The sequence below is a fragment of the Buteo buteo genome, chromosome 5 (genome assembly GCF_964188355.1).
Source record: "Buteo buteo chromosome 5, bButBut1.hap1.1, whole genome shotgun sequence".
Lineage (NCBI taxonomy): Eukaryota > Metazoa > Chordata > Aves > Accipitriformes > Accipitridae > Buteo > Buteo buteo.
The window spans coordinates 6,601,599-6,615,384 of NC_134175.1; the positions used below are offsets into that span (position 1 = coordinate 6,601,599).

Below are 13,786 nucleotides of genomic sequence, written 5' to 3' on the forward strand. Positions count from 1 at the left end.
TAAGGTATGTGTCAGTGGTAGCTCCTCACCTGGTGTTCTGCAGGCTCAAAAGGGTTTCCCTGCATCTAAGTCTTAGATTCACTGCAGTATAAAAGTGACCCTAAACCCTTTTTTTTTTTTAAGTGTAATTTTATAAGACAGGTTTATTTTGCCCGTTCTCAAAGTTAGGCAGAATAAACTAGAAGATGCACGGGTAAGTCATCAGGGCTAGAGCAAGAAAACCCAGCGCAAGGACGAAGAGATAAATGTAAGACTTAAAGACATATATATGGCCAGAGAAAACCAGTTAGTATAGGAAGCAAGACCGCAGCAGATTTTGTGTTTGCCAAGGAAATACATGAGGTGAAATGACAGGTGGGAAGAAGGTATTTAATAAGGGCTTCCAGTTTCCGGAGCTGTGCATAATCCCTGTCTGTTTTGCTTTTTTTCACACTTAATGACTGTGTCAACCAGATGCAGCGCAGCACTAACTGAAGCTGGCCAGAAAGTGAGCCCCTTCCTCCTACACGTTTGCTTAACCCACGTTTCTTCCTCTGCAGATCCATTGCCCGGAGTCCCACGGCTGTGCTGTAACAGCCCCCCCGGCAGCAAGCCTTGCTGGACCCCGCACCCCAGGTAAAGTTGCTGCAGCTCCGGGATCAACCCCCACCGGCTTCGCGTCCCTGCCAAAGCCAGATGTTTCCTTGCTTTGCACAAGCCTCGGCCCCAGAGCTTCCTGCTCCCTCTCCCAGATCGGCCCCAGCTGCCTCCCCGCCTCTTGCGGGGGCCGGGGCCGCCCGGGAGGAGGAGCCGCCGCCTCCCCGCTTCCTCCGCCCGTCCCCGCCGGGCGGGTCTGGTGCGTGGCACAGGCTCCGGCAGCTCCGGAGCTTTCTAGAGCCGCCGTCCGCCGGGTCCCTGCGGAGCGGAGCGGCGCCCGGGTCCGTCCCGCAGGCAGCGGTCCCGGTCGGTATCGGCTCCCGGACCGGGATCCGGGCGGGGAAGTCGCCTCCATGGTGCCTCCGGCGGTGCTGCTGCCCTGGGTGGTGCTGGCGCTGCTCGGGGCGGAGGGCGGCGGTGCCTCCGAGCAGGAAGGTAAGGGGGGGTTCTGCTGCGGGGCAGAGGGTGGGGACCGGCAGCACGGGGAGCTGGTGGCCAGGCCGATGGACGGGCACGTCCGCGGTCGGGGCCACCACTGTCCTTAGCGCCCCGGTCCAGCTCAGAGGCATTTCCCGACCCGAGAGTAGTGCCCGCTGCAGAGCCCGAGCCCCTGGGCGGCATCTACTGCCTGCTGCCGAGTTCTGAGGCAGTGCACAGGCCGGCGTGGGTGTCCTCTGCACATGCTTCTTGGGCGCCTCAGTTACCAGACAGGCGCTCACAGCTCTGAGTTGTGTGAGACGAGCCTTGGACACCATTTCATCCCAATAAAGTGCTCGCAGTCCCTTGGGTAACATCCCACCTGGGTCAGCCCTTCCTGGTTTTGAACTGACACGGTTCAAGAGTTAGTTAACAGGCGGCATTTGATCCCAGAGCGGCCACACTGTGACCTGAGATCCGGGATGCTCCTGAAATAACATCAGTCTAGCCCCACATAAACAGTTGGTAGATGCTCTGAAGAGTAGTTGGTAGAGCAGTGGAGGATTAGGGCAGCCAGAGTGTCAGCCAGGCTGACAGAGAGGTTCACACACTGTCATTTTGCCAAGAAGTTTGGATAATTATCTCTCTCTTCATTACAGAAGTGGCAATTAAGAGGAGATTTCGTCTTCAGAATATTTCCCTTCACAATATGTGATTCTCATATAATTACCTTTACTATATATATTACTTAATAATAATAATACAGCTAATGTGTATCCATGGGAGTGTTGGAAGGGGAGTTCTTTAGCTGTAGTGGCATAACTAAAGCAAAATCTTTTCAGCATTTAGGATAACTATTAGACAAATACAAGTAAGAAATTAACTTCTGTGCTATCCTGCCTTCCTTACGCACCCCAAATCTTCCATGTTTTTAGTAAGGTTTTAGAGCGCACTAGAGATATAAAATTGCGTGCTAGGAAAAGAGAACAAGGTATGTTGGTTAGGAAGAGGGATTTGGAATTAACTGCTTTCTGAACACATCACTTCTGGCATGGCTCAAAGAAAAAATGCCTTACCTTTTCTGTGCCTCAGCTTCCCCAGAGTAACATGAGAATGATACCTACCTTCTCTCTTCTATGTTCTTTTACATCCCTGCAAAAGCTCTAAGCATAGTTATTTGTTGTTAATGGAATCTTTAAAAAAAACTTTCGTAAATGTAGATTTAATACAGAGATTATATTATCCACTATTAAATTGTGCACTGATTTTCTCTATTTGATCCTTGTATTAATGGTATTTTCTTGGACACTATCTTAACAGGAAGTGGCACAGTAAGATTTCCCAAAGCACAGCCTAGGGATAAATTCATTCCTTGTCCTAAAATGCAGCTGCAGCTGTGCTTTCCCTGTAGAGTCAGAGTGGAATTAAATAACTCTAAAATTTTTTGTGACTGATATCATCTTGTCACTGATTTTTACTGTTGGTACCCAGTCATTTCACTGCAATGTTGATATCAGAGTCCCTGTTCAGTGCTTTGTCCCTACAGGATCCTTTCCACCTATAGTGCTCAAAAACCCTCACAAAAGTGGTGCATGTCCTCTATTACAATTTTACAGATGGAAAAACAGAGGGATAGCAAGATTGACTCCATGTTCCATAGCAGAGCTAGCAGTACAGTCCAGCTCCCCTGGTTCCTACTCCATTGCTTGCTTCGTTAACCACGCTGTGTTTGTATTTTGCAGCCATACCATTATTAAATGTATTTGTACGATTTCTAATTGTCGGCATGGCCCAAGGGGTCTCTGGGCCCAGAAGGCCCAGCTTAATGGAATAGGCTACCCTTTCTACATAGGAAAAGTAACTGTGACATGAAAGTAGGGAAGCATAAATCTGCTTTTGGAGGTTTAAAATGCTGCATGTGATACTGAAATTAAAAGGGTTTACTGCTCTGTCTCTGGAAATACCTATCAGCTGCACCAATGTTCAGCAAAATCTCTGAGAAAGAGAAGAAAGGGTTAAAGGAGAAGGAGCGGAGGCAACATAGCTCAGCACAAGCTTCTAGTACTGGACTGAAGGAATGTCTCTTGGGATGGAAAGCTCTCGCTACTGCAGAGATTTCTCTGAACAGAAACTGAGCTTAATGTCTCTCACAGTCTTACCCCCACAGACCAGTAATGAGAGGGGAATCTGTAACTTGGAATTCTGCTGGGGAGGATAATTGTGCTGGCTTTTCCATGCTCCAGTGAGTTTGCACGGTGAAACCTTTTCTGTCTTAGAAATAGGACACCGCTTCCTGTTCATCCATGTGAGCCTTTAGCTCTCGCATCTTGTCCAGCAAACTTCTGGCACTCATATCATAAACAGTTTGTTGCTTTCTTGGGGTGACGGCATGAAAATGAGTTAGTGATTTATTTAATGTGAGATGCCTGAGAATTCAAGCTAAAATAATTGCACAGCAGTCAGGCTCTTTTCTTTCTTTCCTTCTTTTACCATTAACATATGCTTTCTCCTCTCCTTTCAGGTACTAGAATTTGATGTTTGTCTTTACATTCCTCTCTGGCAAGCCCACGTTTGCCACCCTCTTCATTGGCAGCATGATCTTCACCTTCTCAGAAACCATGAGCTCAAAGCTATCTAATAAAGCTGCCATGGTTTTCTGCATGCCGTCGTATGGCTAGAAACTTTAACGGCTTTAGCATATTCCTTGAGGAGATATCTATTTTACTAATTTGTTTGCACCCTCTGGCTGGACAGGACAAAAGGAACTGGAGCATGCTGGAGGAGCTGGATTAGGAATGCACTTTATACGTCTAAAAACCTGACTTTAAAAACTGCACAAATGCAGGATTCATGTTCTTTTATTCATCACTCCCTTTGCCTATCTGTGTGAATGTGTAAGAAATACAATTAGAGCTGACCTTCTATTGACTGTTCTCAATCTCTCCTCTCTTTTTATTCTGATGCAGGTAAAGGATTTTAGGGATTTCATTGGGAACATCCTCTTTCTTCCTACTTTGGAGTCTTACACTTGTTTTTTCACTTTTGGTGCCTTTTGGACTCCAGCTCCTAGATCCTTCCTCTCTAAGATCAGACAGAATATCAGTTTGGGTACACTAGTAAGATGCATCTGGTACATCCATTGAAAAAAATCATTGTTCCAAAAGAAGCCCGCTCAAGCCAAGAAAATGTGCTTTCAGTTTTTCCTGGTATTTTCTGATGTTAAAATCAAATGGCCAGGATTCGCATTTAAGCACTGTTGCCAGAGCCTATATAAATTCCTACTTAAGCAAAAGTGTTAGGGTGAAGTATAGCGTTTAATCATTACAATGAAGAAACCAGAGCTTCTGCATAAAAATCATATTCCAGTGGTAATATAGAGAAACTTCTGAGAGAGACCTTCAGGATTTAGCTTTGTCATTTTTAAGGGACTGGAAATGAAAAGCAAGTTTGGGAGGAGAATGTAAATGAAAATTATGGCAGAATTAAATTCACATTGTGTATGTCTGAAAAAATCTGGAAAACACCTCAGGAATGCAGTACAAAATTGGAGCAGCCATGGAGAGGGAATAAAAACATTCAGCCTAATTTTGGTCTTCCCTACACCCAGTCAATGCTGAGTGACAAAAAAGCAACTCTGTGGGGAACAGGAAGCCAATTACACTAAATGGCTGACTTCCAAATGGGCATTTTGTAGTAGTTCTATTTTTTATCTTCAAGTTTAATTTCCTTCACACTCTATGTGACAGAAGAGAATTGTAGCTTTCAATAGCAGGGCAAAAAAATCACTTAACACAATATATTTTCTTTTTCTAGCTCATAACTCAGGCAATGAAATTGTATCTTTACATAATCTCTCATTTTATACCCAGGACTGAGTTCTAATCTCTGCTGCAAAGGAAGTCCTGCTTTGCTGCAATTAGTTTTGGGTTCTTCAATCAAACCCTGAAATTTGTTGTTCTGTCCTGTGATAGTTCCTCCAGTAAAACACACTTTCATTTTCCCTCTACGAATCTTTGATGAGTTGGTGCCAAGAAAATCCAGGCAGCAAATAAGTAGGATTTGAAGCTGGTTTTCTTCCTGAGGTTGAAGCTTTGTGGGCAGTGAGAACACCTATAGTGCTTAACATTGTACAGTGTAGAGATAATTGAGTGAGGTGTAAGCAAGCTGTTTTCTTCTCAGCAGGATATGGTAGCTCCACAGCTAGACTACCTCCCTTGCCTGATTTAAAATGAACCTGAACATTTTTCAGTGTCATATAGAACAGACCTAACCTGTGTCCATGAACAGCAGTGACTGTTTGCACAAAAGTTGGGACTCCTGGATTCTATTGCTGGATTCATGATCAACTTAAAGAATGTACTGGGAAAGTAACTTTGCTTCTCAGTGGTTGGATTTTGACTTCCCTTTGTCAAATCTGTCAAGTACCTTTAAGACTATTGATCTCTACCTTGGCTCAGTATCTGATAGTAAAGCCTCTTCGTTAGGTGTGGTTGTGAAAACAATGCAAGTTGAATGTGTCTCTTTTGCTTTCTCCTGTATGCAGAAAACCTGCTGGTTCTTACTGTTGCCACCAAGCAGACTGAGGGATTCCAACGCTTTAGAAGATCAGCCCAGTTCTTCAACTACAAAGTCCAGGTGATGGCTAGCAGCCTCAGTAGTGGTTGGTCAAAGGGAATTTTGAACTGTGGAATGGGTAAGATTTAGCCACAAAGTGATTAAATAAAAGCTTAAGAGGGGACATACCTACTCAGCTGGCTGAAAAATCTTGTGACTGGGGCATTTCTGAAGCAGTGTCATTCCTTCCTGAGTGTTGGCTTGAGGTGAGATCCATAAGTTCTGCTCAAGGGAGCCCCATGGCACCTTTCCATCGCAATGCCAAAACACACAGTACAGAGTGTGCTGCTGTCCCTGTTGCTGAGAGTTACTGTGGTACATGTTACTCTGTCCATCCCAGAGAATGCTTCAAAGACTGGCATACCTAGTCCATCTGTCCTGATGCTGGTTTTTTCTGTTGTGATTTGCATTGGGAGTTATCAGGTCTAGCAAGGTTGTGGGTTCTGGTCCTTTCCTGTGAGTCTTCCTGGGAAAGTGACCTGTTCAGTAGACCCCGTGCCTTTTGTTCTTTAGGTGCTGGGGCTGGATGAGGAATGGCAGGGTGGAGATGACAAGAAGCCAGCAGGAGGTGGGCAGAAGGTCCGTCTCTTGAAATCAGCTTTGAAGCAGTATGTGGATAAGGAAGACCTGATCATCCTTTTCGTAGACAGGTAATGGGTTGGAAAATATTTGCCATGAACTGAATCATAAGGCTGTTTGGACAGGTTCTTACTAAGAAGAAATAAACTGTGAAGTAGATTGCTTTTGGAAGGTGTATCCAGATGTCCATTTTTTTTCCCCCTGAATTCTCTGCAGTTGCCTAAGAGTTGCTTAGAGCTGCATCCGTGGCAGCTGGGGAGGTCTGATCAGAATAGGCTGATTCCAACTCTTGCATAAAATTGATAGTGTTGTACCTGTATCTGCCAGGGTGGAATTTGGCTGCCTCTATCTGCAGAGAATGAGCAGACAATTTCTGTGGATCTAGGCAGGCCTTTCTTACCAGAACTCTTTGTTTTATAAGGTGAGGCAGGCTGCAACACAATCCTGAGAGCCAAGAATTAGTCTGCCAGAGAAATGTGAAGAGGGAAAAGGACGGTTTGGAGTCTCATTGTCTTTTCATATGCCCAGCAACAGGCAGGTCTGGGATCCCTGTATCTGTCTCTGGCTCCCATGGCAGAGAGATCATCTTTTGCAGCTTTGAGTGTCTACATGTGTTTAGAGAGGTCAGGAATGATTAATCTCTGGAATGAGCAACTTTTTCACTCACTAAAATGAGTTTGAAGTATGCAAATCCTCTTGCAGAAAATGTAAGTCTCATTCTGGGAGTGTCACCTGGTTATTAGTCAGTTCTACCCAGTACTGAAGAGACAGCGGCTGGAGTGCAGCATCCAGTGACTAGTGTCCAGTATAGGTTACTCCTGAAGATTTGCAGGGAGCTCAGTGGAGAGTTGCAGCAATGCCAAAATATGTAAAAAGCATGACCTGTGGGTTTGTTTAATCTAGAAAGGAATGGCAGCATAATTTTTCCTCCAATAAGTTAAAAATTGTTACAGTGAGAGCACCAGGGGTTCACAGTTCTAAATGGGGGCAAAACAAGAAGAGATCAGCTTGGAAGATTTGTTTTTGTCATCAGTGAAAACTTTGTAAAAATAAGAATGGGTGTAAGTTGCCCCAAGCCACTGTGGAATCTTCTGCAGTGGAAAGTAACATCTTCCATCCTGTGAATAAGATTGGACTTTAATTAGCTATAATTGTGACAAAAAATGTAATACTGTGAAGCAGAACTAAAAGAAAGGAATTCCTAAAGAATTAGCTGTTTCTAGAAACTTCACACTGACATGTTTTTCTGACTCCATTCCTTTTTGTCCCTTTCTTGTCTGTCTTTAGCTATGATGTACTCTTTGCTTCGGGCCCTGCAGAACTGCTGAAGAAGTTCAAACAAGCCAAGAGCAAGGTGGTCTTCTCAGCAGAGAACTACATCTATCCTGACAGAAAGTTGGAAGCCAAGTACCCTCAGGTGCGAGATGGAAAGCGCTTCCTGGGTTCTGGAGGTAAGATGCAGAACATCCTTTCAGCTGAGAACCTCTCTCAGCTTTTTCCTCCTATTAAAAGGCCTTTGGAAAAAGTAGCAAGGGACCAGGTTTGGAAAGCATCTTTATAGAAGATGGCGCAAATCGAAGTGTTGTGCATAACTGGCCGGAATGGAAAGATTAACAATGCTTCTGTCTTTTACCTGCAGGAGGGGACATAGCTATGAATTGCCTGTAGAAGGATAGGAACCTGCTCCCTATTCCTTCTCCCTTTTCAGTGAGACTTGTCATTCAGGGTGTGGGTATCTGAGCTTTTCTGATGCTGAAGATTACAGGTTTGATCCTGGTGTCATTCCATGTTGGGAAGTGCGGTCTAGACATGCCTTTGCTGAAAGCTGGTGTATCTCTGCAGTAACACAGGGTGGACTGAGACTGTGTGTGAAAGAAGTGAGAGTATGTGTATGCAGGAGTACTTCCCTTTTTTGGTTGTCTGGGTTGAAACACCTCTTCATACTTATTCCCACAGGCTTCATAGGTTATGCTCCAAACCTGAAGAAGCTTGTGGAGGAGTGGAAAGGACAGGATGATGACAGTGACCAGCTCTTCTATACGAATGTCTTCTTGGATCCAGAAAAAAGAGTAGGTGTAGCTAGATTTTGTGATTAGGAGGAGTCATCTGAGAAGCATTGCTGTTAATCCTCTATGCAGTATCCCTGTTGACAGTAAAAGAAGTTAATCACATACATATTGACTCTTAATTACTGCTCTGGCATCCTTACATGGAAAAGGCCAGTAGTATGTATAGTTACCCATTTCCATTCTGAAAATTTGCATTCCAGCCACTACCCCTTTGTTCAGTTATTAGCAGTTTTTATCTTTAAGCTTAAAATGTGAATGGGAAGATAGGTGTCTTAAAACAAGTCTGGAAACTCATACCAGTATCCGTATGTGCTGATGTTTAAAGCTATTGAGTGTGGCAGAACTAACCAGCCTCCTTCCGGGGGATGTGAAACCCAGACTTTAAGCACATTATCTTCCCTGCAGAGTACAGTGCTGACTTACAGATATCCAACCTAGCACTAAAGTACATTTTAAGTACAGGGGCAGATGAGACCCGAGCAGGTTTGAGGTGATGAAAGGGACAAAGGTTCACAGCCTTTTAGCCACTCTTGTGCCACAGGATAGGGACTGTAGACATCACAGTGGGTAGCCCTGCTGGAACAAAGAGGCTGCCACTGCCTTCAGCAAACACTTCCAGATCCTGGCCGACAAAATCTGCGTCAGCCTCTGTAGCATGCCACGTAACATCATACAGAAGCCTGGAATGGACCCTGGAAGCATCATTGCCATTCCAGCACCGTGTGGTGCACTGGCTGAATCATCCAGCCCACGGAGTGATTCTGCTTCTGTTGTCCCTGCCCAGTTCTGCATTACACAGTGCAGTCTGTCCCTGAGGGACACTTCTTAGCATGGGAGCTAAGAAGTCAAACTGTAACAGTGAAGTCAAGAGGAAACATTAGATATAGGAAACTGCTTTCAGACTGATTAGAGAAGGAGTTGCACTTTTTTACCAGCAGGACTGATAAAAAATTCAGAACAGCTGCACTTTTTTACTTCCCCAAATCTGATTATGGCCTGTGATATTTTGACATGACCAGTTCTTTTAATGTTCTCATCTGCAGTTCTGGTCCTGTGCCACACAAAGGCTGAGTAATTCCACTGACTTGGCATTCAGACAGCGGATGTTAGCACCCTGCTGTCCTTTCCAGTAATCAATCTTAATAGATGCCTGGAGGGACACCGAACTCTGTTAAGTCAGAGCTGGATTTTAGTTTGACAAAAACCCAGTCAGAGTGTGGCTTGCAGCAGGGGATAAAAACAAAGATTGCACAAGCTGGCCTTGCACCTTTACTGTGTTCTGGTTTGACACCGGTGTCTGGGACAACACTTGGGGTAACACTTGTCCTCTGGACAGATGGCAAGAAACCGTTGTCAGAGCAGATGTTTTTGCTATCTCGGCATTCCTGCATGTTATACATGGGTTTTATATGACTGTGCCGCAAGTGTACTTCATTAATATGCTGCGTATTATTATTGGCACACCCACAGCAGTTTTAAAATGTTTATTTGCATGGTTTTGCCTAATACAATATGTTTAAATTGTTTTAGAAAATGGCGAGTTGTCCCAGCTTCAAGTAAAAATGAGGGTTAGCTGGGAGTGGTTTAGATTTCAGAGCTTGGAGTGTATGGAAATGATTATAAGAATGTGATACAACTTTGCACAGCATAGGGTCTCTCACATGTAAAGAACTTGTGTTCTAATTAAGGTTATTTATCTCATTCTTTTAAAGGAAAGTATCAACATCAGTCTAGACCAAAGATGTTCTAATTAAGGTTATTTATCTCATTCTTTTAAAGGAAAGTATCAACATCAGTCTAGACCAAAGATGTTCTAATTAAGGTTATTTATCTCATTCTTTTAAAGGAAAGTATCAACATCAGTCTAGACCAAAGAAGCCGGATCTTCCAAAACCTAAATGGAGCATTAGGTGAGATGGAAGAAGGAAGCTCATTTCTCCTTGGAATGCAACTGCATGTTGACACCAGAAATAAAGTTGTGGCTGAGGGGATTAAATTTCAGAAATTCCTGTCCCTGCAGAATAAGCTTCAGTAAAAAGCCTCTGCCAGAGTTCTGAGCTTTATTTGCAATTCCACTGCGACCAGCTAGGTTCTCATTGCAATCCCCTCTTCACGTGGGGGAATGCAGGTCAGGTTTTCCATCTTACACCTCCTTGCCACTTTGATCTTCAAGCATGTCAGATTGCATTAGCCTTGGGGATTGAAACTGGGAGGGACTTTCAGTGCAAGTAGTAACACACAACCCTGCCTAGGGCTTGTCTGTCTTTCCGCTTCAGAACTGTGTCTGGAATGCCATAGAAGGTGAGATACAGCCAGATACTGCCTGTGAGCACTCACTGACCGTACCAGGCTTCTGATCTGACCTGCTGATTGATTGATTTTGCTAGTCCTGGCAAATGTGATTCACTTACTCTCCTGACACTACTGCCTAATGTTTTCAGTTTATAGTCTTGCACTACTCCATCTTTATTCCAGCCAGGTAAAAAATTATAATGGCAGTGTAGTTTTTGGCTCTTGTGCTCATTATAACAATGATAGACTGGAGCTTGGATCTGTACTAGTCTGTTTTCCAAAGGATTTTGTGTGGTTGTGTTGAGGAGACATCTTGGATGATCTCTGCCAGGAGGGTGGACTTTTGTCAGGGGTGAAAAAGAGAGGCAGCAGGTGCATAGAATGCTTAGGTGAGAAGGGCTGGAGTCCTCCCTGGCCATCAGTAGCTGTTCCTCCCTGCACAATTTGTCAATGCCAGTTTTGAAAGACTGTTTCAGTGTGGCTTCTGCCACTTCCTAGTAGAAGGCATATTTGTCAGCCCAGCAAGCTGCATTCTTTGTCTGACTTTCCAGCCATCCTCCTGTTACCTCATAGGATCATTCTGAACAGTTTTTCTCCTTTTCAGATGTGGTCTGTAGCCCTTAAACTGCTTGTGCATGGTTATCCGCATCCATGCTTTCATCTTTCAGCAGTTGTTCAGTAGAAATGAGGCATGGTGCTGCTAATTATCAATAAAAGCCTTCCTGTGATAACATGATGACAATGTCATTTCCAGATGAGGTAGTTCTGAAGTTTGAAAACTCACGAGTGAGAGCAAGAAACTTGTTATATGACACTCTGCCTGTGGTGATTCATGGAAATGGACCCACCAAGGTAAGTGGGCATCCTGAGAGAAAGATTTGGTATGTATTTGTTGCAAAGTGACCCTTTAGGCTAGAGTGTATCAAGTTACTGTCTTCCCATATATTGACTTTCCCTGTGTGCATTTATATTTGAGAAACAATAAGTGGTCCAGGTCCATAGCAGCAAGATGGGTCTGGCTCAAAGATCAGCATGTAGTTGGACTCTCGGGCTGTCATGCTTTTCAGATTCTTTAGTCCAAGAAAGGTAAACGAAGTTCTGATGAAAGGTGATCTTATACTGGGGGTGAATGCAAAGAAACTCCCCTGCCCTGTAACGTGTAACATGGCAAATTGCCTTTTGCAGCTGCAGCTAAACTACCTGGGAAACTACATTCCTCAAATATGGACGTTTGAGACCGGCTGCACTGTGTGTGATGAAGGTCTGCGAAGCCTCACAGGGTTCAAGGTAAGGCTGATGTCTGTTCAAAGCTCTCAAGACAAGTCTTGCAATTACTATGGGATCTTATGTGTCTGATGTGGTACATGAGCCGCGACTTCTCTCCTCTTCTCACTGAATGTAGGATGACGCATTGCCAATGATTCTGATTGGCATTTTCATCGAGCAGCCCACTCCATTCCTCTCCCAGTTTTTCTTGCGGCTTCGTAACCTTCATTACCCAAAGCAACGTATCCAGCTCTTTATTCACAACCACGTAAGTAAAGTTGTCCTGTGATGGTCTTGGCAAATGTGAGGAAAATGTTGCTCATCTGGTTTGGCATTTTCAAGAACAGGAGACTAAGCAGCCTGAGATGAGCCCATCTTATCTGTTTTTCTTTATTTTTCCTTTGGTATAGGAGCAACATCACTTGATGCAGGTGGAGTCTTTTGTTAAAGAGCATGGCAAAGAATATCTTGCTGTCAAAGTGATTGGACCAGATGATGAGGTGGAGAATGCTGAGGCGCGTAACTTGGGCATGTAAGTGAAGAGGCCATACATGATGGCTAGCAGAGTCAGCCTGTGTTCAAACTAAGGCAGTCTGTTTTTTCTGAGGATCATCACTGTCAAGTGGATGCTTCTCTTCTTTCAGTTGCCCTTTTCTTTCAATTTTGCTAGCATTAAGTCCCCATGCCCATTATATATTGGAAAAAAATCAGCTTCCGTACCAGCTCCCTTTCTCCAATTTCAGAAATGAAGTTCTCACTAGTCCTTTGCTCTGTTAGGATAGCCCGGTACCTCCCACCCTCATCAAGCAGTCTATATACCCAGTCATAGATCACAAAGAATTTGCACCTGTATCTCTGAAGAGGAGGACTGTAGTAGTAAAACTAAGAGCTAGTGGCAGAGTATCTCCCTGTCTGTGATCAGGAGGTGTGAGTTTGATCTCAGGTCTGGATTTGGGCCAACTGCAAATGGGAACCTCTTCAGTTTGAGCTGAGGGTACAGTTTGCTAAACGCGATTTTGGCTGTGTGTCAGTGTCTGCTATTGGATACTGAATCTGATGTGCTTGTACTATGCTAGCCCTCCGAGTTGTTACATTAAACTGAACTTTTCCGAGCACCCAGAAGGCAACCTTTAGACTACAAGGTGAAGGAATTCCTGGTCTTCTGTCCCTTGTCTTGCTCTGTTTTAGGAGGATTTTGGTGTGACTTTTCTTGTTCTCTGGCTATAGGGATTTGTGCAGAAAGGATCCTGACTGTGACTATTACTTCAGCCTGGATGCTGAGATAGTTCTGAAGAACACAGAGACTCTAAGAATCCTGATGGAACAGAACAAGTGAGTTCTTTGGTCTGAGCAATCCTTGCTGGTCATGTTTCGCACGAGGAATACAGTGAACTCTTTTATCACCGAGATGTATAAGGCACTAGGAGAACTGTGTCAGAGTTGGAATGTTAGACAAACACCTCTTATTTGGTCTTTTTTTTACTGTAGTTGTAATCCCTGGATTTTAGGCAGTGGATGTGAATCATCCCTAGTTTTGTCTTTATATAGTCGCTAGAACAAATCAGATTCTAAGAGACCTGCTGCAGGGTTCAGTTAGATAGGAGATTGTGACCATATTTGCCCTTTCTTATGTGGAATTTTATTCCAGCAGTTAACAGAAGCAGCAACTGTGTGAGGGAGGGGAAATCTAACTCTTACAGTCCTGTGATTTGTAAATCTTTTCCTTTTCTTCCTGTGGTAGCATCCTGTCCTGCAATTCCTTTTTATTTTGTGCTCGCAGGCTGGTGATTGCCCCACTGGTAAGCCGCCATGAGAAGTTGTGGTCAAATTTCTGGGGAGCGCTGAGCCCTGATGGATACTATGCCCGCTCAGAAGATTATGTGGATATTGTTCAAAGGCGGAGGGTGTGAGTA

At 44.2% G+C, this 13,786-nt stretch overlaps 1 protein-coding gene across 3 annotated transcripts in view; it reads left to right on the top strand.

Annotated features, from left to right (window-relative positions):
- PLOD1 (procollagen-lysine,2-oxoglutarate 5-dioxygenase 1) overlaps positions 1-13,786 on the top strand; it is a 31,685-nt gene that overhangs the window by 12,277 nt on the left and 5,622 nt on the right. For 2 of the 3 annotated variants that reach the window (XM_075027454.1, XM_075027455.1), the window contains 12 exons: positions 540-615; positions 5,597-5,688; positions 6,181-6,317; positions 7,534-7,697; positions 8,203-8,315; positions 10,162-10,225; positions 11,362-11,459; positions 11,793-11,894; positions 12,010-12,141; positions 12,284-12,405; positions 13,101-13,205; positions 13,654-13,779. In XM_075027454.1, coding sequence (XP_074883555.1) covers positions 540-615; positions 5,597-5,688; positions 6,181-6,317; positions 7,534-7,697; positions 8,203-8,315; positions 10,162-10,225; positions 11,362-11,459; positions 11,793-11,894; positions 12,010-12,141; positions 12,284-12,405; positions 13,101-13,205; positions 13,654-13,779 — 1,331 coding nt within the window. Of the gene's footprint in view, positions 1-539; positions 616-847; positions 1,072-5,596; positions 5,689-6,180; positions 6,318-7,533; positions 7,698-8,202; positions 8,316-10,161; positions 10,226-11,361; positions 11,460-11,792; positions 11,895-12,009; positions 12,142-12,283; positions 12,406-13,100; positions 13,206-13,653; positions 13,780-13,786 lie in introns of those variants that run through there. The other variant, XM_075027456.1, reaches the window with a different exon arrangement.